General features: G+C 44.7%; 1 protein-coding gene across 2 annotated transcripts in view; it reads left to right on the plus strand.

Moving 5' to 3' along the window:
• The window catches only part of Cog7 (component of oligomeric golgi complex 7), a 55766-nt gene that overhangs the window by 10784 nt on the left and 21098 nt on the right, over positions 1-23884 (plus strand). For both annotated transcript variants that reach the window (XM_055627500.1, XM_055627502.1), the window contains exons 5-9: positions 3812-3894; positions 4802-4924; positions 12891-13089; positions 21041-21168; positions 22503-22657. In XM_055627500.1, coding sequence (XP_055483475.1) covers positions 3812-3894; positions 4802-4924; positions 12891-13089; positions 21041-21168; positions 22503-22657 — 688 coding nt within the window. The remainder of the gene's footprint in view (positions 1-3811; positions 3895-4801; positions 4925-12890; positions 13090-21040; positions 21169-22502; positions 22658-23884) is intronic.

Here is a 23884-nt window from a genome sequence, read left to right on the forward strand (position 1 = left end):
AAGAGGTGTTATCTCCGGATGGACTGCTGCAGCCAGGCAAAGGGAGGGCACATCTTCTGCTCCAAGGAACGCTGAGTCTCAACTTGTTCCTCCTTCAAGTTGAGTCTAGTGGCCAGGACCTTTCTGGCCTTGAGGTCTGGGTCGGGCTTCATCTTGAAGTGCTTTTCTAGCTCTCAAGGCTGCCCCCAACTGTACTTCTGGTCAAGGGGCCCAGAGTATAGGAGGACAGGGAACGCAGAATGCTTCCATCTTGTCTGTAGCACACTTGAGGTGTGGTTTGAAGGTATGTTCTGAGAACCTAGGCTTAAACCCCACTTCCATCCTGAGCCCACCCAGCTGGAACCCTCCCACCTGCAGCCATAGTTTTGTTTTGTTTTTTTTTTAAATAAGGACATTATTGATAACAAAATAAAACTTTTTTCAGCTCTTAAAAGAATTTGTGTGTACTTAAAGTGTATAATAAGCTGACTTGATACATAGTATAATTACTGTGATCAAGGGAGCACAACTGTCACACACAGTTGCCCCTTTCTTTTTGTGGTGAGAACAGTGATGATCTACTCGGAGAAAAATCTCAGGTCTATAATACATTATTATTAGCTGTAGTCATTGTGCTACTACTCATAACTGCCCTTTGACCTAGATCTCCTCTTTCCCAACCCTCCCCACCAGCAGTCCCCATTTTCCCTTGTTCCTCTAAGCTCAGCTTTTGAGATTCCGTGTATAGATGCAGTCATACTTGCTTTCCCTCTCACTCTGGATTCCATGTATAAATGTGACCATACTTGATCTCTCTCTCTGGGTTGCATGTATAAATGCGATCATACTTGATCTCTCTCTCTCTGGGTTGCATGTATAAAATGTGAGCATACCGGATCTCTCTCTCTCTCTGGCATGGTGCTTCCCAGGTTTTTCTGTGTCGTTGCCAATGGCAGGCTTTCTTTCTGTTTGATGGCTGAAGAGAGCATTCACCCTCCCTGTGCCCCTGCATTGGTGGGCATTGAACCCAAGGCCTTGTGCTTGCCAGGCAGGCACTCCACCACTGGACTCCATCTCTGTCCCTAGGAGGGTACTTTTAGTAATTAATCTGGGACCAGAGGTGTAACACAGAACTGCCACAGCAGCTCCCTGGGTAGCCAAGTGCACAGTGCGTGGGGAAGCAGCTTAACCTCCCACTTGTGACGTCGCTCTCCCTCATGAGATGCTTTTTCCTGCTCTTCATAGTGAGGGCCCAAGAAAGTTGGGCTTCCCTTAGTCTAGTGGTGAAGCCATGTCAAAATTGGGGCTCCACACTGGGGGTGTAATTCAGGGGTAGAGCTCTCCCTGAGTGTATACAAAGCCTTGGCCTTAATGCCTAGCACTACCAGAAAAAAACAAACCCAAGAAAAAAGCCTTCTCTTAATTTATTAGTTTTTGTAGGATTTGTCATTGGTGTGTGTGGTTTTTTTAATCTATTTTATTTGGGTTCTTATATCTACCATTCTCCTTCCCAGTCCCTTCCAACACCCCAACAGCAAGTAGGAGAGACAGAAGGTTAGTGGGGAGAGGGCATGTTGAGATCTTTTTAGGCTACTTGCTGCTGATTAGGGGCATTGAGTTCCTGGAGCAAGTCCAGTCTTTATCTCATCAAGATATCTCTTTTGTCTCTTTTCTCACAACCACTTGACAATCTAGCAACAGGAATCAGCAGGAGGAACAGCCGCTTCCTCTCCTGGGGCTGTGGTCTTTTCATACCGTCTTTAGAGTCCCCACAAATGTCTTCAGCTGGCAGAATCACGCCCCTGCCAGAGCACACACAGGCAAACAGTCTGCTGCTGAGGACAGTCTGAAGCAGCCCCATATTCCACACCTGGGATTAAAACAAAAACATCTTTACATAACATAACTGGATTTTTAAAGAAACCAAAATTCTCACTCCATTTGTGTGTGTGGATCTTCGGGGTTTTTGCAGCAGGAACACGTCTGCACAGATTATTTCATTCCTCTTCCCATCTGAATGCCCTTTGTTTTTCTTGCCTAGCCGCTCGATTAGGACTTCCAGTATCAAGTTGGATATAACTAGAGAAAGTGGATTTGCTTTGTTCCTTATCTTAAAACATTTTTTAGATGTATTTGTGTTATGCATATGACTGTTTCACCCGTGTGTGTGAGTGTGTGTGTGTGTGCGCGCGCGCACAGTGTCCATGCCCGGTTCCCACAGAGGTCAGGGGAAGGCATCGGGTCCTCAGAACTAATTCTGGATGGTTGTGGGCCACCATGTAAGTGCTGGAACCAAACCCTCGTCAGTCCTCTGCAAGAGCAACAGATGCTTTTAACGGCTGAGCTGTCTGAGCAGTGTCTTGGTTCTTATCTTAACTGAGCATTTTGTCAGTTTTATTATGATAAGGCAGTTTTCTTCTCCTAGATGACTGAGTATTTTTTTTTTTTTTTTATCACAAAAGAGTGTTGAATTTGGATTTGGAAATTAAGAGGGCTTGTTGCTTTGCAGAGGCTTGGAGTCCTGTTCCCAGAATCCTTATCAGACAGCTCACAGTTATCTGCAGCTCCAGTGTCAGGTGGCCTACACAGGCACCCACATACCTGTGCACAGACACAAGTTTTCTTTTTAACTCATGTATTTTTGTTTTATGTGCATTGGTGTTTTGCCTACATGTATATCTGTAGATGTTGGAGTTACAGACAGTTGTGAACTGCCTTGAATTCTCAGTCCTCCTGCCTCTAGCACCACCCCTGGCAGTGCTACTTAAATAATCCTTTTAGTACAATTCTGTGTGCTTCCAGCAACTATGTTTTGTAATAATTTAGCAAGGAACAGTGAAACAAGGCAGGGGATGTCACAGCCCTCCTGTGGCTTCTCTCTCTGTCTGTGGGAAAGACAACAAGTGGCTACATAAAGAGCCTGACACAATAAGTTCCGTATGACTCTGTGAAGGGGGAGGGTGTGACAGCTAGAAGGGAGCCCTAGTTTAGGTTGACTGGTTAGGACCCAGGAGACCCCCTAGATCATAAGAGGAACCACAGCCAGAGGTGGTGAAGAGTGATTTGTTTGTGGCATCTGACAGAAGGCTGGCTTGCTCACTGTTTTTCAGTTCACATGAAGATTAGTGGAGTCAGGTGAAATGGCTGTTTTTGTGAATCAGAATAATTGAAAATCAGTGCTGCATTGTAGCTCACCATGGTTTCCCATCCAGCCACATGCACTGATTATGTCACTCCTCATGTTGCTTTTTAAGAAAAATGTTTTCTTATTTTACATGGATGGGTATTTGTCTGCCCTGGGCACCATGTTTGTGCCTGGTTCCCACAGAGGCCGGAACTTCTAGGAGCATTGGATCCTCTAGAGCTGGAGTTACAGACGGTTGCAAGTTGCCCTGTAGGTGCTAGGAATTGAACTCAGGTCCTCTGTAAGAGCAGCCAGTGCTCTTACCCACCAAGCCATCTCTCCAGTACCTTTTGTGTTGCTTTTTAAGATAGGGGCTTGTTATGTAGTCCAGGCTGTCATCCTCCTGTCTCAGCTTCCTGAGTGTTAGGATTCCAGCCATGTGCCACCATGCCCACTAATCTTAGCAGTATTAACGGTGTTTAAATGTTTTGTTTTAATAAGCTTAGGCTTGCAGTGTCTGGTAACTGAGTCCCATGTTCTGCCTTTATTTCTTTTGCTTATGATTCTCTTGTTTGAGTTTAAGTGGTTATCTCAGTTGAGTAGAAACTTCTGAATCTAGTTGACATGTACCTGAGTTTATCAGTGAGTCGCTTGCCTTGGCTGCCCTGGGAACCTGGTAATGGTATGTGCACATTTTGTGTTTCTTAGATCAGTCAAAAGTATTTGTGAAGGTGTTCACGGAAATTGACCGGATGCCCCAGCTCCTTGCCTACTACTACAAGTGTCACAAGGTAAGCGGCTGTGAGTGGTAAGGACTGTGGAGGGCCACTGCCCCTGCTGAAACTTCGTAGTTTGCAAAGGCCAAGTTAGAGACTCTTGGCCTTTCGTCATCTTTCTTTTCATGAAAGCCAGTAGGGGGTGCTCTTGATCCACTCAATAGGTAGTTTAACCGGTCACTTGGAACAAGTCAGTGGGTTTTCAGCCTAGATTCCTTCACAGACTTAAAACATTGTTTTAATTTATTCCTGTTTTTGTTTTTATTAAAGGAGATTCATAAGCTTTATCTTAGCAAGCCATAAGGATTTTATGTTTTCAAGGGTTAGGCTACCAACTTGCAGCTTGCTGGGTTAATCTTAATCCAAGCACAGTAGTCATGTTTTGTTTGTCTTAGTTGTTTATAATTATTATTGCCGTTGTTGTTGTGAGGTGCATGTGCGCAGGCACAAGCGTGGCACAGTACGAGTGTGGGTGAGAGGACAGAAATCTGTTCTCCTTCTCCCTTTATGTGGGTCACCAAGGTTCCGGGGAAGTGCCTTTCACATAGTGAGTCATCTTGATGGTCCTTGGAAGTGTTTAAGTCATATGGTGGAGGGCATGAAGTGTCAGCTCATGCTGATGGCCACTCTAAGAGCTTCTCAGGACACTGCAGTGTGCCCCAAGGAAGCACAGTGGCCTGCTTTGGGGTGGGCTCAGAGGAGACAGTGTTGTGCGGAGGTCAGCGAATCTGATGGCATGGCGATGAGAGCAGGAGCCTCTGTCTTGCCTGTTTGCTTTCTGCTCTCTCTCAAATGGATGAATTTCAGCGGTACTTATGTGTTCAGTACAGTGGGCAGCAATGGATTCTGAAGTGGCATGGGGCAATTCTCCAGCATGTTTCGGGGTACCGAGTAAGACATCCCCTTCGCTATGCCTCTGCAGGTACAGCTTTTAGCAGCCTGGCAAGAGCTGTGCCAGAGTGACCTTCCACTGGACCAGCAGCTCACTGGCCTCTATGACGCCTTGCTCGGGGCTTGGCACGCACAAACCCAGTGGGCCACACAGGTAAGCGGTCCTTGTTGAAGAACAAAGCCTCTGGTAGCATGGGGATGGGTGACGGCCCTGGGCCAAGTGCTGTTGTCACCCAAGGGGCTAAAACAGGCTTATAAACTCACGTCAGTGAATTTCTTTAGGTCTCCAAGGAAACCCTTCTTATCACTCTCCTCTGTATCTCAAATAGGATCTAGTGAGACAGTGTTCCCAGTGGTCAGCTGGGAGCTGCTGGCATTCCTAAGTGCTATTATTGTGATAGCTGAAAGCCAGAGGCCCCTAATCAGGTGGTGTAGCGGGCAGCCATTTAAAACATAATAATTTTTGTTTTATGTGTGTGGGCGTTTTGCCTGCATGTCTGTCTGTGTGAGGGTGCCAGATACTGGAATTACAGACAGTTGTGAGCTGCCGTGTGGGTGCTGGGAATTGAACCTGGATCCTCTGGAAGAGCAGCCAGTTCTCTTAACCACTGAGACATCTCTCCAACCGTGTAGCGGACTGTTTTTTTGTTTTTTGTTTTTTTTTTTTTTTTAATCTTAAGCTAAGGTCAGGTTCCCTTGTCCTCACTCAGAGCTTGAGAAAAATCTCATTTTAAAGGTGCCCTCTGAGCAGGGTGAGGTCAGCCCTAGGTTTTGAGTGGGAACCTCCCATCACTTCCTCTCTCAGTCCACAGGCCATTTAGATAGGGTATGAACCACCCTTCCCTGTCTGATGTCAGAGGCGCACAGCTCTTCTGGGAGGGGAAAAGCCCATCTTACTCGGGAGTGCTGATGGGTCAGGCCTGAGAGCCATGTGGCTTATTTTCGTCAAGAGTCATGACTGCTTAGATAATCACCCGCCACTGGCTGTAGCTGGAATTCCCTGTGCAGGGTTATGTCATTCAAGTTGGCGTTCTGATTTATATCTTTTTTTCCCCCCATCCTCCTGCTTCTAATGAGACAAATTCTCACTGGTAGCCAAGCCTGCCCTCAGAGTCACTGTGATCCTCCTTCCTCAGCCTCCTGTTTCTCTGTCCTTTATTGTTGTTTGAACTTAGGCTCTAAGTTCACAGTTTCATGTAGCTACCAGCTTCTAGTGTGCCTGTCCACCCACGTTCATTCACAATCCTTGCCTCTTGCACATGTCTTGTATCAAGGATTAAAAATCATCAAACCAACCAACAAACCCACCTGGAGTCTATACATGAAAATGTCCCGCGCCATTTAAGAAGAGCCTGGACCCTCAACCTCAAGTTTGGAAGACATGCTCATTTGTACCTTTGGTTCATTACCCCCTCTTTTTTTTTTTTTAACTGTAGGTAGGTGTGGCAAGCAGACAGTCTGCTGCAGCTTGAGTTAGTGCAGAGTAAGGCCGGACGACAGGACGAAATGCTGTCATAGCCCCCCATTTCCTCCCAGCATTTCATTTTATTTTAGTGGGCTTTGTAGATCGAATCTGCACTTTCACAAATGCTAGGCCAGAACATTTCCTCTGAGCTGTACTCCTGGTTGTCTTTTTAATCTTATTTGAAAACAGTTGTGTTTTTTTTTTTTTTTAAGTTGCTCAGGCTGGTCTTGAACTTTTAATCTTCCTGCCTTGTTCTTCCTAAGTATCTGGGATTACGTGCCTGTATCACCAGACCCAGCTTTCCCTTTCTTTTCTTTTTAAACATTGATGATTTTAAACTTTATTTTGTTTTTGTTTTGAGACAAGGTCTTACTCCATAGTCTAGGCTGGCTTGAAATTCACTGCATCGATGGGTATGGAGATAGAGGCAGAGGCAGGTAGATCTCTGCATGTTTAAAGCCAGACTGGTCTACATAGTGAATTTCAGGCCAGCCTGGGCTACATAGTGAGATACTGTCTTGAAAAGAAAGAGAGAGAGAGAGAGAGAGAGAGAGAGAGAGAGAGAGAAAGATAGAGAAAGAGAGGGGGAGAAGCGAGGAAGGAAGGAAAGAAAGAAGGATTTCACTGAGTAGCCCATGTCTGCCTCTAATTTATAGCAATTCTTCTGCCTCAGCCTCCCAGTGCTGGGGTTATAATTATGCATCACCACACTCATTTTGTTGTTGCTTTTGTTTTTACTGTTTTGGGGATGAGGGGCAGAGTCTCATGGACTTCTTTCATGTAGCTGTGGACCTCTTGTCATGCCTGCTCTATGTGTTGCTGTGGACATTGCCTAGGCTTTGTGGAAACACTCTATTAACTGAGCTAAATCCTTGCTCCTCCTGTCCCATAACTCCAACCGAGGGCCCTGGGCATACTAGACAGATGATGCTCTGCCACTGAGTGCATCCAAGACCTCCTATTTTACTCTCTACAAAAGAAATCTCCAACTATAAAAAGCTAAAAGAACTATGCAGTGAATACCCCACCCCGAGGCTTTGCAAGGGGCATTTTACTGTGTTTGCTTTGTCATAAATATGTCCCTCCATCCATTTCTCTATCTGCTCGTTGAGACTGCTTACTTTTGGTTTTATTTAAAGGTAATTTGCAAGCATCATTCACTTTAGAATACACACATATTACATATTATTAACCAGAGTATTTGTTTATTTAGGTTGAATTGTGAAATTCAGTGATCTTAAATATGCCATGTGAGTAGTTAAATAAATGGAAATACCTGTGTAACTTCATCTCCTTTCAAGACATTCTAGAAAGTTCCCTGTGCTTCTTTCCCAGGTAGCCACTGCTCTGATGCTGTTGATGATGTTAATTGCATAAATTACTCTAGTCTACTCTAGTGTTCTGTACATCAAACAGTTTGCGGGCTGGTCTCTCCGTGAGACTTTTGGTTCTGTGCATTGTTGTATCATGGTTTGTTCTCTTTTATAGCTGAATACTGTGATAGGTGTGCATATATGTTAGCTTGTTTACAAACTTTCTCTCTCCCTTTCCCCCCTCTTTTTGTTTTGTTTTGTTTTGTTTTTTGTTTTAGCCCTGGCTGTCCTAGAACTCTGTGTGCAGGTCAGGCTGGCCTCAAATTCACAGAGATCCTCCTGCCTCTGCCTCCCAAGTACTGGGATTAAATGTGGCCCACTCTGTTTTGGTAGACACTTGGTCTGCTCTGGTTTGAGGCTGTTGATAAAGCCGCTCTGAACAGCACTTCTCAGGGGTCTTTGTACTTACGTCTAAGAACCTGAGAGTAGATCTGTGGGTTGAAAGGGCAGGGTATGGTCTGGTGGAGAAGAACTTGCCAGACCTTTTTGAGAATGGCCATACTTCTGTATTCACACAGCAGTGTGCGAAGGCTCTGCTTGCCGGGCCTCCATTCTGATATTAGATGTTGTCATTCTGTTCCATTTTAGCTTCTCTGGTGGGTGTGTAGAAGCATCTCATTGTAATTTTAATTTGCATTTCCTTGATGACTAACGATATTGAACACCCACTACCGTGCTCATTGGCTGTTTGCATACATTCCTTTGCGACATGTCTACTCAACTCTCTTGCTTGTTTAAAAAAAAAATTTGGGTTATTTGCTTTTGCACTATTTAGTTTAGAAAGTTCATTATTCTGGATAGAAGTCTGTTCTCAAATATGTTTTGTAGAAGCTTCCTTTCAGTCTAGCTTTCAAAGAGGGTTTTTGATTGTCTGCGTGTGGGATGCTGGAGAACGAACCCAGAGTTTGTACACGCCAGACAAGTGTGCTATCACTGGTCTACAGCCCAGCTCTGAGCAGAAGTCCCGATTCCATTCATCTGTCTGTCTGTCTGTCTATCTATCTGTCTATCCATTAATCAACTTGGGGAACAGATGCACATGCCATTATGCAACTTGAGGGAGTCAGTTCTGTCTTCTACCAGGTGGGACTCAGGGATTGAGCTCAGGTTGTCAGGCTTGGTGGCAGGTGCCTTTTCCCACTGAGCCAGCTTGCTGGTGCAGAAGTTTTTTTTTTTTTTTTTATTCATTTTATTCTTATTTGTATGTATGTGTAAGTGTGTGTGTTTGTGTGAGTGTGTGCCAGAAGTGGATAGGTGCCTGAGGAGGCCAGAGGGTATCAGCTCTCTTGGAGCTGGAATGAGAGCTGGAATGAGAGGCAGTTAACATGGGTGCTGGGAACTGAACTTGGGTCCTCTGGAAGAGCAGCATGTACTCTTAACCACTTCACCATCTTTCCAGCCCTCAGAAGTTCTGGTTTTGATGATGTCAAGCTGATCACTTTTTTTTTCTTTCATGGCTGTTGTTTTCCATACCCTAACACACCATCACCAGCCTTGAAGTTGCAAAGGCATTCTTCGTGGTTTCATCTGGAAGCTTATTAGCTTCCACCTTGAGCTCTATGGTCCATCCTAATAGTTTTTGATGCATAGTGAGAGGCAGGTCACAAGGTCTCACTATGGGTTGGGCTAACTCTGCAGCCCTGGCTCCGAAGTCTGGACTCTCAGGGCTTGTCCCCACTGTGCTCTTTTCTGAAATGACTGGAGCACGGGGAACAAGTTAGAAGAAATGGCTTTATTCCAGGGAAGTCTATTTGTTAGTCTGTATACGAATTAATTTTCCGGACCTCTGGTGGCATTTTGCAAATGCATGCTTCAGTCAGAACATACTGGGTCCCTTATGCTCAGTTTTCTCTTTCCTTGGACTGACCGGACAAAGGGGATTCTCTGGCCATTTGCCACAAAACAACGAAAATTCAAACACAGTTTCAGAATTGAGGCCGATTTCTTAGTCATGGAAGCGGTAACCTTAACACAGACAGGCACAGAATGCTAAGAGCATGGATAGATTACGTTTCATCATACAGAACCTCAGCTGAGGCCAAAGATTAGAGGAAGAAGTCTATAAAACAGATGATAAAGGGCTTATGTTTGGAATAGACACTTTACAATGGAAGTAATGCCATAGCTCCTTAAGTAAAAATGTAAAGCAGCACGTAAGATTAATGAATCTAGTACTTATGTGGACAGTGAATTGATGATAAGATAAACACCATTGCCTGGTACAGGGTGGTGATGGTAACAGCCAAGAAGAGCTGGGCATGGCAGCTTATGCACACAAGCCCAGGTCTCGGGAGGCCGAGGCAGGAGATTCATGTATAATGAGTTCCAGACCAGCTTGGGAAAAAAACAAAACAAAACAAAAAAAAACATTCAAAAAGAATGAGCAGTTGTTAGGATCTGTTCTAAGGAGTGCCGTAGCAACTGTTAGTAACTGGAAGAAAGGAAACGCAGAAGGGAGACTCCATCCTGGGTTAGTGGGAGAGTACTGACTGAAACAGGGAAGGTAAGGGCAATGGGTCTCGGGTCAGTTGGAAATAATGAGTTTCTGTTTGTAATGCTTTGAAATATGCCTTTATTTTTGTGTAGCAGTCAGAGGACAGCTTCGTGGAGTCTCTCTTTATTGTGGGCCTTGGGATGGAACTCTGGTCATCAGGTTTTCAAGATGAGTACCTTCACCCACTGAGCCATGCCACTAGCTCTGGGTGCTTCTAAGTTCCAAGTGAGAGTGATTAGCAAGACAGATGGTTGGAAGGCACACTCAGGCCGTACGAGATAGAGTGGGATAGCCTTGTAGCCCTGTAGTTACCTGTTGCCCTTGTGTGGTTCTCCCTCTATTTCTTTCTCTCAGACTCCCACAGGGCAGCTCTAAGCAGAGTGTATAAAACAGGATTCATGAAGTCAGACAAAAGCCCACTGAAGCTTTGTAACTTCTTGGAGTAGTCACGAAATGAGCATATTTTGGAACATCTGTACCACTACCTTATGAGCTGTGGTCTTTGAGTCATTCTGAGTTGACTCGTAATTTCTTTTTCCTCCCCTCTTCCTCCCCTTTCTTCTCATAAGAGGACACCCAATTTCTGAGCACCTTCATTGTTAGAATGCCACTGTTCCTGTCAAATGCTCTTGGCCTTCTTTTCTTGCCTTTCGCCAGTGCTGTTGTAATGCTGGCTGCACAGAATGGAACTAGGAAGGGTTCTGTATTAGTCTGCTGGTTGATGCCACAGCGGAATCCCTTGACTGGATAGTTCAGAATTTTCTTGAGACTTTATTTTTCTTTTCTGTGTATGAGTGTTTTGTCGGCATGTGTACTGTATATGTCTCGTGTGCACACAATGCCTGCAGAGGCCAGAAGAGGATGTTGGGTCCTCTGGACTGTAGTTTCAGAGGGTTCTGAGCTGTCATGTGAGTGCTGGGAATTAACCTGGGTTGTCTGGAAGAGCAACCAATGCCTTAACTGCCATCCCTAGCCTGGGTAATTTAAACTATCTAGTTTAAACAACAGTAATATTCTCAAAATTCTGTATGCTAGAAGCTCTAGATCCAGGTGTGCTCAGGGCTAGAGTCTTTTCTTCTTGACCTGTAGAAGTATCTTCCCTCTGAATCTCCCTCCCAGGTGTGCTTAGTATTCGAAGTGTTCTCATGAGCACACACCTGGCATGTAGAGTCAGAGCCAGCCCGTATGGTACCATTGTACCTTCACTGCCTCTTCAAAGGGCTGCCTCCACATAGAGTCAGATTTAAGGTACTGGGTGGCTCAGACTTTAGCATGGGATTTTAGGGAGCCACAGTTCAGAACTGTGAGGTGCTCCTCCAGTGTTTCTGTGTCTTGGAAGGATTGGTGTAACTCCTTTGTCTTGTAGAGTTCACCAACGAAGAGCCATCAGTTCTGATCTTTATTTGTATCTTTATTTGAGACAGGCTCTCCTGTATTCTAGGCTATCCTTGAACTCCTGCTCTTCCTGCCTCCACTGTGCTGGGATTGCAGACCTGGATATGCACACATGGATCGCCTACCAGCTGTCTGAGCATTTTTGACCACTGATTCATGATCCTGGCCAACTTCAGGTCTATTTGGAGTTTCTTCCTCCTGTGGAGCCGGTTTTGGTAGATTGTGGCTCTAGCACTGCGTCCACGTGTTCAGGCCGCTGGCATGTAGTTGTTCATGGTTGTCCCTTTACAATTTACCTTGCTTCCTGTCTTTATAGACTCAGTGCTGGTGTTCCTACTTTGCTGATTCTAGTAACTTGAATACTCTGTCCTGGTTCTCTACTTTAGGTACAGGCTTTCAATTTTAGAACTTTCTACAAAAATCCAGCTTCTGCTGTTGATTCTTTGTGTCAGTTTTCTCTTTACCTCTGCTTTAAAAACCTCAGAAATCTCTTACGTTAAGTTTAGTTTCCTCATTTTCTAGTTCTGGTTCTTGTTTTTTAGGTCCAGTTCATGTAGCCCAGGCTGGCCTCACTTTTTGGTGTTGCTAAGGATGGCTTTGAACTTCTGATTTGCTTGTGGTGTTGGGGACTGGACCCGTGCGCGGTTGATAGGCAAGAACTGTCCCTCCGAGCTGCAGCCCTACCCTGTAGTTCTTTAATGCATGCAGTTAGGTCGTTGAGGCGAGACATTTATTGTTTGCATTTATAGCTGTGAATTCTCCTTCCTGATCTGTTTTTGCTGTGTCCTGTAGGTTTTGTCATGCTCTATTTTAATTCCATTTCTATTAAGGTAACTTTGAATAAACTTGATTTTCTTGGCTGCGTCGTTTTCTATTTGTATCTTTTTTGGCCTTTGGCTTCTCCTAACGCTAGTTCTTATATCTCATCTCGTGTTTGCACCTGTCAGAAAAGTGCTAGTCAGCACAGGAGGGTGAGAATATTTCCTAAGTGGACCTGGTACATCATTCAGGTTTTTTCAAGAGACCTAGGGAACAGAGAGTGGAAAAAGACCACCAGAGAAGTGAGCCATCTGAACTATCCAGGTCCACCGTCTGTTTTGCCTTAAGAGAATGCATGTGGGCCCCAGATCTGTGTAGAGAAGAAAAGCGACTTCAGGCCAGGCTCTGGGGTGAGTGTGGCTGTCTAGCTATAGTCAGTGTTGCTCTCTCATTGCATTTCGCTCCTGCGCATCCTTCCTGTCTCTCCGTTGTCACCTGGGTTCTTGCTGATGACCATCTCAGTACTCTTCCAGGCATTGGTAAGCTGGAGTAAGTAAGCATGTGGACCAGCGTTAGACATGCTCCTTCCTCTATGCTCCCGTGCACTAATGGGCTTGCCTCTCCCCCACTGCAGGTTTTCAAGAACCCCCACGAGGTGGTGACGGTGCTGCTGATTCAGACCCTGGGGGCCTTGGTGCCTTCCCTGCCCATGTGCCTCACTGCAGGTGTGGAGAGAGCAGGACCCGAGCTCGAGCTCATCAGACTGCTGGAGTTTTACGATACTACCGCCCACTTTGCCAAGGGGCTGGAGATGGCATTGCTCCCCCACCTCCGTAAGCATCCCTACTTCCTGCTCTCTGGCTGCCCTCTCCTCTGTTTGGGGGCCTGGGTTTGTTTACTGTCTCTGGTAACTATATGGAAGGAAAAGGGGCCGGTGTTTCTCCACTCGGGAGAAAGCTTTCCTATGAAAATAGTGCCAGCATGGAAGCATGGGTCACTGTACCCTCCCGGCCCCAGGGCTGACCAGGAGCTTCTTGTATTGGAAGTGATGGACACTCCTGCGATGCCTGAGAGTGTAAAGCAGGCTAAATGTGAAACAGGGAGGCGTGAGCGCCAGTGAGCTGGCAGCAAGTTTCAGTGGGTGGATCCTCTTCCTTTTAAGTCAAAACTTCAGACAGTTCAACCTAAAGCGTAAGTTTAGGAGAACACAAAGGCTGGAGAGGGGGGCTTTGAAGGGCAGCAGCAGCTGCACAGGCGCTGTGACTGTGGGGAAGGCAGGGAATCCTGGCAGCCAGTTGCGAGCAGAGTACGGCTTATCCCACCTGGGCACATAGCTTGTGGGATGCCAAGCTTTCCAGCCGTTTTCCACCTGTATGAAAAGCATCACAAACTTTTAAGGAACATAGACTTTGTGACGCATCCTGCTGTCAAATCAGGAAATTGCTTCAAGAAGGCCTCATTCTGCCATGTGGCTGCTGTGTGTCACAGACTTCATTTATTTAATAGTTATTCTCTTTAATTACATTGTGTTTAATTGCCTGTACATTCCAGGGAGTGTGTTTATTGTTCAAGTTCCTGATGATTCATAGGTGTTGTGGCACACTCACTAGTCAGGCCTCACTTGTGGGAGACACACAGTCATGTGGGTAGTTTCCCAAGAATTGTGATGCCCGGGCCCGGGTGGCTAAAGAATGCTGAGACTGGGCACCGTGCTGGAGCAGGCTGGCCAATGTAGGACAGGGAGCAGGTTGCACTCCTCCCCACGGTGGACTTTCTTAAAGACTTCAGCTCCACCCTTTGAAGTCATTGGGAAAGCTTAGATTCCTGGTAATTCCAACTGAGGCCTTCAAACCGTTCTTTGTATTGTTTTAAGCCAAAAATATTTTTGGAAAGATGGATGTGGTGGTGCATGCCTTTAATCCCAGCACTCTGGAGGCAGAAGCAGGAGGATCTTTGTGCCTGAAGATGGCCTGGTCTATAGAGTGAGTTTCAGGACAGCCAGGGCTACACAGAGAAACTGTCTCTCAAAAAAACAATACAAAACAAAACAACCCTAATAACAAAAAAAGGAACATGAAAATGATCTATAACTTCATCATTAAGAAATGGTACTGTGGCATTCTGTTGTATTCCTTCCAGCAGTTCATATGTAAATAAATGCACACTTTGCTGGGCATGCTGGCATATGCCTGTAATTCTTGCTCCTTGGAAGGCTGGAGCAGGAAGATTGTGAGTTTGAGGCCACTGGGCTACAAAGTAAGTTCAAAATCAGCCTGAGCTAAGTAGTGAGATCCTATCTTAAAAAAACTCCAACTTGCTTCAACAAATAAATAAATATATACTGTTTGCAAACATTAATATAAATATTTAATATATACTAATATTAAATATATTTAACATACTTTGTAAATATTTAACATATACTGTACTATATAATGTATAACTATTATATTATTGCATGAAACATATTTTATGCACTATATATCACATGCATATATGCTATACTATAATAATGCACATAGTATATAAATATTTTATTTACTTGTTTATTGAGGCAGGGTTTCAGTATCTAGCCCTGGCCGGCCTGTTTGGAACTCACTGTGTAGATCAGGCTGGCCTCAAACTCACAAAGAGTCACTTGACTGCTTCACAGGTGTTGAGACTAACGGCGTGAACCACCATGCCTGGCACAATAATCTTAAAATATTAGTGGTATATAATTTTACGTAGTTTTTTTTAAGCTTTGACATAGCATGTTGGGGGCTGGGAGGCGCTCAGTTGGCAGAGCGCCTGCCTCTGAGCTGAACGAGGATCTGAGTTCAGCTGCAGCACCCATGTTAAAAAGCTCGTGCTGTTAACTCTAGTACTGGGAAGACAGACAGGAGGCTTCCTGAGCCCACTGGGCAGCTTGTGTAGCCTAATTGGTGAGCTCCAGGCCAGTGAGAGACCCTGCCTCAAAGGAGGTAGACGACCTTCCTGAGGGTGACACCAGTACTGCCCTCTGGCCTCCACACGTGTGCACAGGTGCACATTTAAAGAAGGATAATAGAATGAGTATTTCCTTAGGTTCTTGTTACCCTAAAACATGGCTTCTAATGACTGCTTCATCACTATGACATACTTTTTGCATGTTTGTTTGTTTGTTTGTTTGTTTTGAGACAGGGTCTCTATATAGCGCTGGCTGTCCTGGAACTCACTATGTAGAACAGGCTGGCCTCAAACTCACAGAAATCCTCCTGCATTTGCCTCTTGAATTCTGGGATTAGAGGCGTGTACCAGTGTGCCCAACCCCATGGCACACTTTTTAGCCACTTTTAAGTAAAACCCTTACACACTGTCTGGAGAGTTTCTGACCCAACCCTGAGGTCCCAGGGTGAGCGCAGCATTGCAGCCACACTGTGCCTTCTGCTGTGCCTCGGGTGAATGGTACACCATGCCCCTCTCCACCCCACCCCGGTCCTCCCCAGCACTGTGTCCTTCTTCCTTCCATCATTGCCCGGGTCTTAGATAATTAATGATGTCTCACTTTAAATTTTTTACTTAGGTTGTTAATATTTGAAAATTACATTATAAAAGTTGCATATTTTTTCTCTTGATTACTTATTCTTTGCTATTCATCTGTTCGGAGATTTAATAAATTTCTCATTAATTTTTAAGAGCAGTTCATTTAAAGCAATGCATTATTGAGTACATTAATAAAAATATGTGTTACAAAAGTTCCTGACAAAGAATCTATAACACAAAAGAAAGTTAGTTTCCTCTAATGCCTCTGTTAGAAATTTAGCATGTGTTCCTAAAAGATTCTCCCCCCCCCCCCAATGATAGGGCTTCTCTGTGTAGCCTTGGCTGTCCTGGATTTGTTTTGTAGAGCAGGCTGGGCTTGAATTTACAGAGAGCCACCTGCCTCTGCCTCCCCTGGTGCTGGGATTACAGGCGTGTGCCACTGCGTCCAGCTCTAAAAGATTCTTATGTAGTGTGCTTTTCCCTATTATTTATCAGACGTGTTACATATATATTTGTAACTTTTAAGTTTTTTGTTATTTAATAGTTAATACATAAACATGATACAATTTAAAACATATGAAAGAGTATACAATAGAAAGCAAGTTTAAAAAGCAATTTGGGTCCATGCTTTTTTTTCTCATTTTTAGTTTTTGATGTGTGTGGGTGTGTTATGTGTATATGCACCGTGTATGTGCCTGGTGCCTATAGTGGACAGGAGAGGGTGCTGGGTGCCTTGGAACTACAGAATTACGGGTGGTTGTGAGCCACCATGTAGGTGCTGGGAACCGAATCTAGGTCCTCTGAAAGAGCAGTGGTAATTACCACTGAGCTCTTAGGTTGACTTCATGATCACTATGCCATATATGTTTATTACACAGAATCTTGACAATACAAGAAAACAGCCATCTTCAGCTTTCTAACTAGGAATAGCATTTTTGTGTACAGACGTGTTTGTGTATATAAATTTGTATTGTATTGTTGTATACGTAAGTTTGTATTGTTTTTAGCTTTTTGAGACAAGGTCTCATTTAGTCCAGGCTGGCCTTTAACTCACCATGTGGCTGAGGGTGGCCGTGAACTCTCCCTGACCCTCCTCAGGCACTGTGAAAACAGATATGCGCCACCATGCCCAGCTTTTATATATGTTTATAATAGAATGTTTTGTTACCATTATCATACTGATGCATTTAATATCTGGAATATATAGCTTATATCCAGATTTTGCCAGCCGGGCAGAGGTCTTTCTAGCTTCTTTCTCCTTTGCCCTTCTCTGAGAGCCAGTTTACTGTATGTTCATTGCCCTTGGTGGACCTCTGTACTTTCCTAGTCCAGCAGTCATTTTATCTTTGTCTTTATATGACACCAACATCCTTGAAGAAGACAGCTTTCTTGTAGAATTCTCAGACCCTAGAACGCCTCTTTGCCTCTCACTGTCAGCTTTGTATCAGACAGTTTGACATCGAGCATACACGGATGGGGCCATGAGAACCCTGTTGCATCACAGCAGGGCCCGCAGTGTCCAGTAGCTGCGGCAGGCTAGATTAAGCACCGGGTGCACCAAGCTGCCAGCACTCCATTGTTCCCTGCAGTAACCTGTGGGTTGATATTCTGAGCTCATGGGGATATGCTGCTGCCTAGGAAGCTGTCCATCCAGTAACTTAGACATCCACTGATTGCCTGTCTGAATAAACTCTTACACTGCTGATTACAAAGGGATGATTTCCTAATTCTGTCATTCCTTCTACCTTTCCTGGCTGGTCTTCTGCTATGAAGAAGTGGCGTGGGGTAAGGCAGAGGATGGAACTCATGTGAAAGACCGATTGCTTAGTGTACATGAACCTTGACTTTGAACCCCAGCACCACATAAACTGGCCATGTTGGGGCAGACCTGTAATCCCAGGACTTTGGAGGTAGAGGCAAGAGGATCAGGAATTCAATGTAATCTTCAGCTACAAAGCATGTTTGAGGACAGTGTGGAATACATGAGACCCTGCCTGAAAGAATAAGGCAGCAGCAACAGCAGCCTGCTTGCCTTTCCTCCTTTCTCCTTCCCTCTCTCTTTTTCTCCCTTGTTCTCTTTTCCTTTCCTTTTCCTCTGTCTCACAGGCTCTTAGTCTGTAGTCCAGGCTGGCTTTGAATTTGGGATCTTTCAGCATTGACCTTCAAGTGCTGGGACTAGGGGTGTACCATAGTACTCAATGCTTTCTGTCTCTGTAATACAGATTATCTCTAGGATTCTTTTATAAAGTTTAATGTGATATAATTTACTGCTGCTCCTCATTTTGATATCTGAGCTGTTTCACATTTGATTTGTGGTTGCTCCTTCATGTTGCCTCATTTTAAAAATATATAAATATATTTTAATATATACACATTAAATTTAAATAGAATTACATCACTTTCTCCCTCTGTCCCTCCCAGAAGTGCTCCTTCTAACTTCTTTCATGCCCTCCACTCTCAAATTGATAGCCTCTTCTTTTATTATTATTGTTACCAACACACACACACACACACACACACACACACACACACACACACACACAGAGACGTACTCACAACCAGTGGAGTCCTTTTCTGTTTATATGTTTATGGTCGCAGGGATGACCACTTTGTAACTAATAAGGGGGTTCATCCTTGGGAGGGGCTTATTCTCCTTCTTCCAGCAGTCATTAATTGCTATAATTCCCTCTCTAGGGCTGCGACCCCACGACAGTTTGCCCCTTCCATGTTAGCATGTCTGTTTAGATGCTGTCATTGTTCCAGTCTTGTTTACACAGCTATTACTAGGTAGGTAGTCTCACAGCCCACTTATGGCGTTCTGATGCTTGCAATCTTTCCACTTCCCCTTTCATGGTATTCCCTGAGCCATGGCTGTAGGAGCTGTGGTGTAGATATGTCCGGGGCTTGGCCCCCCACGATCTGTTGATCTCACCATCACGTCCAGTTGGGGTTGTCTCCCTCTGCCGGAAAGAGCGGCTTCTTTGATGAGGGGCAGTAGCTACACTTAGCTGGTTTCTGTGGTTACTCCACATTGTATACTCACATCTGAAGACACTAGGAACCGAAGATGAGAAAGAGCATGAAGTGTTTGTCTCTCTGGGGCTGGGTTACCTCACTCAATATAATCTGCTTAGGGCCACCCATTTATCTGAAATTTTTATTTTTTTCTTTACATTTGAATAGCATCCCATTCTACCACATTTTCATTATCCATTCATCAGCTGAAGGACATTTAGGTTGTTTCCATTTTCTGGCTATTGTGAACAGAGCAGCAATGAACATGGCTGAGCAAGTAGAATGTCAAGTCTTTTGGGCATGTGCCCAGCAGTGGTATAGCCGAGTCATAGAGATTCATTTTTAGTTTTTTGAGGCTTCTCCATACTGATTTCCAGAATGGTTTTATCAATTTGCATTCTCACTAGTAGACAATGAGGGGTCTCCATCTCCACAGCCTTGTCAGTTGATCTTAGCCATTCTGACTGGGGTGAAATGAAATATCAAAGTTATTTTATTTGCATTTCCATAATTGCTAAGAAAATACATACTTTTTTTGTTTGTTTTCAGAACAGGGTTTCTCTGTATAGCTCTGGTTGTTCTGGAACCCACTATGTAGACCAGGCTGGCCTCGAACTCACAGCAATTCGCCTGTCTCTGACTCCCAAGTGTTGGGATTACAGACATCCACCACTAAGCCTGCATGTTTTATTGGCTCTTTGTTTTTTTATTTTTATTTTTATATTCTGGATATTAATCTTCTCTGTCAGATGTATAGTTGGCAAAAATTCTCTCCCATTCTGTAGGTTTCTTCTTCACTTGATTGCTTACCTGCTAGCTGTACAGAAGCTTTTTAGTTTTATAAGGTCACGTTTGTCAATTGTTACCCTTCAGTCCTAGGTAAGTGGAACCCTTTTCAGAGTCCTTTCAAAGTCCTTTCCTGCACTGCATATATTTTCTTATGGCAGCTTCAGTGTTTCAGATTTCAAATTGAGATCTTCAATCCTCTTGGATCTAATTTCTGTGTAGGGTGAGAGACGTGTCCAATTTCATCCTTCTACATGTGGACACACAATTTTTCCCAGCCCTGTGCAGAGCCCCTCTCAGGAATGCTGCAGAGGAGGGGGAGCACTCCTACAAGAATCCCTTGTCTCTAGCCACTTCTTTTTTTTTTTAATGTACATCGGTGTTTGACTGTGTGTATGTCTGTATGAGGAGTTATTACAGACAGTTGTGAGCTGCCATGTGGGTGCTGGGAATTGAACTCGGGTCCTCTGAAAGAGCAGTCACTGCTCTTAACCTCTGAGCCATCTCTCCAGCCCTCTAGCCACTTCTTGACCCTGTCCAATGTGGGTTTTATTTTATTGTATTTTCACTGTTTGTTTACCTAGCATGCATACATGTGAGCATGCATGTGCCATGACACATATGTAGAGGTCATAGAACAATTATGGGAGTTGATTCTCTTCTACCATGTGGGTCCCAAGGAATGACATTCAGGTCATTAGGCCTGGCAGCAAGTTCCTCTTTTTTTTTTTTTTTTTTTTTTTTTTTTTCCTCATTTTTCTTTGTTGCTTTTTGTTTTTTTTTTTTTTTTTTTTTTTTTTTGCTTTGAGCCACTTCACTTGCTCCTGATAAGTGCTGTTTGTTTTTAAGATTTGTTTTTATTATTTTAAATTATGTGTATGTGTGTGGTTATGTGCACGTGAGTACAGGTGCCCATGGAGGCCAGAGGAATCGGATCTCCTTGGAGCTGGGTGACTATGAGCCACCTCATTTGGGTCCTGGGGACCAAACTCAGGTCCTCTGAAAAGCAGAACATGGTTTTAACTTCTGAACCGTGTCTCCAGCCCCTGTTGGGGTGTGTGTGTGTGTGTGTGTGTGTGTGTGTGTGTGTGTGTGTGTGTATTTGACAGAATCTCATGTAGGCAAGGCTGGCCTCCAACCCCCTGTGCTGCAGAGGATGATCTGGAATGCCTCCCCCTGTCATCTCCAGTGTACAGTACATCACCACTCCCAGACCCAGGAGCTTTCACCTGAATCTGGGTTCCCACTGTGATGGGTATGAGAGTGCTAGGGGCCTGGTGTCTGTGGTACCACCTGTAACAACACACAAAGCCAGATTTTTGCTGTGGGGATCATAGAGGCCTCTATGGCTCAGAAGAGCAGATCAGTGCAAATAGACAGAGCAGGGAATGTTCCAGCGGAGTACCTTTTTCTTGTTGTTTTGCAGCAGCCAGTTTCAGATTATTTGACTATTATTATTTTAATTTCTTGTTCCTACAGAGGACCACAACCTGGTGAAAGTTGTGGAGCTGGTGGATGCTGTGTATGGTCCATATAAACCCTACCAGCTAAAGTATGGAGACATGGAGGAGAGCAACCTTCTCATACAGATCAGCGCTGTGCCTCTGGTAATGTCTGTTAACACTGTAGTATGGCTGCTAGCTGTTCACCAAGTATTCTGTGTGCTGGGCTCTTGGCTGTGTATAGCAGAGGGTTGGGGTATGATCAAGTATACATTAAAGAGAAGAGATGAGGAAAGGAAGAAGGCAGGCTGGCTGGCTTTAAAAATGCCTCAGTTTTCCTCTTGCAGTCCAAATGTAAAATGAAGCTACCAATGTGCTTCCATTTTTATTTCAAGTCACCAGTTAAAAGATAAAGCAAAGCAAAACAAACTAGAGAGACTTAAATCTTAAATCTGTCTCTTTAACTCAGTGATTTTGTTTTATGTTGGTCTTTCACTTTAAGGGTTTCGGAGCAGGTACCCTGTGTGTACACCCAGGGATCAAGGCCTTCTCTATATTAGATAGTGTTTGTTCTCTGGTTGGTTTGAGGTGCCCAGCATGAGGTGAGCTCCTATGAACAGTAGTTGATATCTGCCACCTCTAGGGACCTACCTAGGAACTTCTCTGCCTCAGTTCTATTCTTGCCCTGATGGAGATGTTTTCTCTCTGTTGCACTCCTTTGGAGTGTCTGATCCAGGGAAACTTATCCTAGCTGTAGGACTGTCAGAAGAAGTGCCATTTTAGTAATCAGAGAAAAAGAGGAAAGAAATAAAGAATATGAAGATGAGTGTCTTAGTTAGGGTTTTATTGCTGTGAAGAGACACTGTAGCCACAGCAGCTCTTATAAAGAAAACATTTAATTGAGGCTGGCTTACAGTTCAGAAGTTTAGTTCATTATTTTCATGGCAGGAAGCATGGCAGTGTGCAGACAGGCATGGTCCTGGAGAAGGAGCTGAGAGCTCTTCATATTGATCCCCTGGCAGCAGAAGCAACTGTTTGCCACCACTGGTCGAAGCTTGAGCATATAAAACCTCAAAGCCCACCCCCACACTGATGCATTTCCTCCAACAAGGCCACACCTACTCCAACAATTACACCTCCTAATAGTGTCACTCTATGGGCCAAGTATTCAAACAGGGCCACCTATTCAGACCACCACAATGAGCTAAACTTTTGGTTATATTTTTTCTGCCAGGAGTTAATTTCTGTGGTGGTGGTGGTGGTGGTGGTGGTGGTGGTGTGTGTATGTCTGTCTGTCTGTCTGTCCCTGGCCCAGGTTCTTGAAGAACCATTATAGTTGAGTACAGTATATTTGGTTTCTTAGGTGGTTTGGCTGAAGATGGATGGCCTTGCCACTCTTCCTTTGTAAATGTGTAAATGTGAGTCCCCTATGTTAATGCTATCCACACCAGCATTCTCGAGTCTGATGAAGCTTTTGCTAATCTGTATCTCCTGTCCAGGAGCATGGGGAAGTGATTGACTGCGTTCAGGAGCTGAGCCACTCTGTGCACAAGCTTTTTGGCCTGGCTTCTGCAGCTGTTGACAGATGTGCCAGATTCACCAATGGCCTGGGGACCTGTGGACTGCTGACAGCCCTGAAATCCCTCTTTGCCAAGTAAGACTGAGGGAGGTGGGTGGGGCGGGGGGGCACATTGGAGGGTCCTGTCTGTTCCAATGAAGAGTGTGTTCTGTGTTCCTGCTGTGAACCCTTGGGAAACACCTGGACCTGAGCCCAAGAGGATATCCTTAAGGATGTGCCGTGGAACATCATTTGCATAGGTGGAGCTCTGGAAGTTATCAATATGTCCATCCTTTAGGTTGTGACTAAATATATAATTTAGAATATCAGGTGAGCTGTGTGTGGTGTCAAACGATTTTAATCTCAGCACAGAGGCAGAGGCTGGCAGATATCTGCGCGTTTGAGGCCAGTCAGATTGACATAGATTGAGGACAGTCAGGGCTATGTGGAGAGACCCTGTCTCAAAAAACAAAGACATAAACACACATACACAAGTACACACACACAAACAAATAAATTAGTAAAAATTTTAAAGTAAAATTACAAAGTGACATAAATAGCCTACTTATAAATAGCTACTTATGAAACACCATCCATCTGTCTGAAATGCCCCAAACAGACAAGGCTATAGAGAAACCCAGAGCAGGTTCCTGGTTACCTGGGAGAATCTGGGGGAGATGGAGGTGACTGTTACTGAAGGGGTCAAGGAGTCATCCGAGGCAGGGTGTGATTTGCATAATTGGGTTAAGTACCCAGTACCCCAAAAGTAAAACCAAACACTTGTTACTGAAAGAAAAAAAAAGGGGGGAAGTTTAATTACATTTTGTCAGAAGAATGAGGAAGACGTATGAGGCTGGGTCCTCTGACCCATGGGAGTAGACATGCTCCAGTCTTTTGATCAGACCTGTCCCCATTTCTGTGTCCTCGATTCCTTCCCTCTCTCCCCCACCACTTTCCTGCCCATGTTCTCGTTTTTTTGTTTTATATTCAGGGTCTGACTTAGGACTGCCAGTATATGCATGCATGTTGGGCCATTTACTGACAGATGGGTAACGTCTCGGCTGCACCTCTGAAGAAAACTGGCTCTTCCCCCCCCCCCCCCCCCCCCCCCCCGCAAAAAACCGGCCCCCCCCCCCCCCCCCCCCCCCCAGCCATCAGCTGTCATCAGCTCCTCAGCTAGGGGCAGCACTTCACGGCCGCTCCCCCCGCGGTGCTTGGATGTTGGCAGGTGTCATGCATGCAGTTCACACAGCACCCCTAAGTCCACGTGTGCAATGGTGCTGTCGCGCCCAGCACAGGCTGTTTCTCTACAGACGCCCACTC

Source organism: Psammomys obesus, unplaced genomic scaffold (assembly GCF_907164565.1).
Source record: "Psammomys obesus unplaced genomic scaffold, mPsaObe1.curated_primary_1811, whole genome shotgun sequence".
Lineage (NCBI taxonomy): Eukaryota > Metazoa > Chordata > Mammalia > Rodentia > Muridae > Psammomys > Psammomys obesus.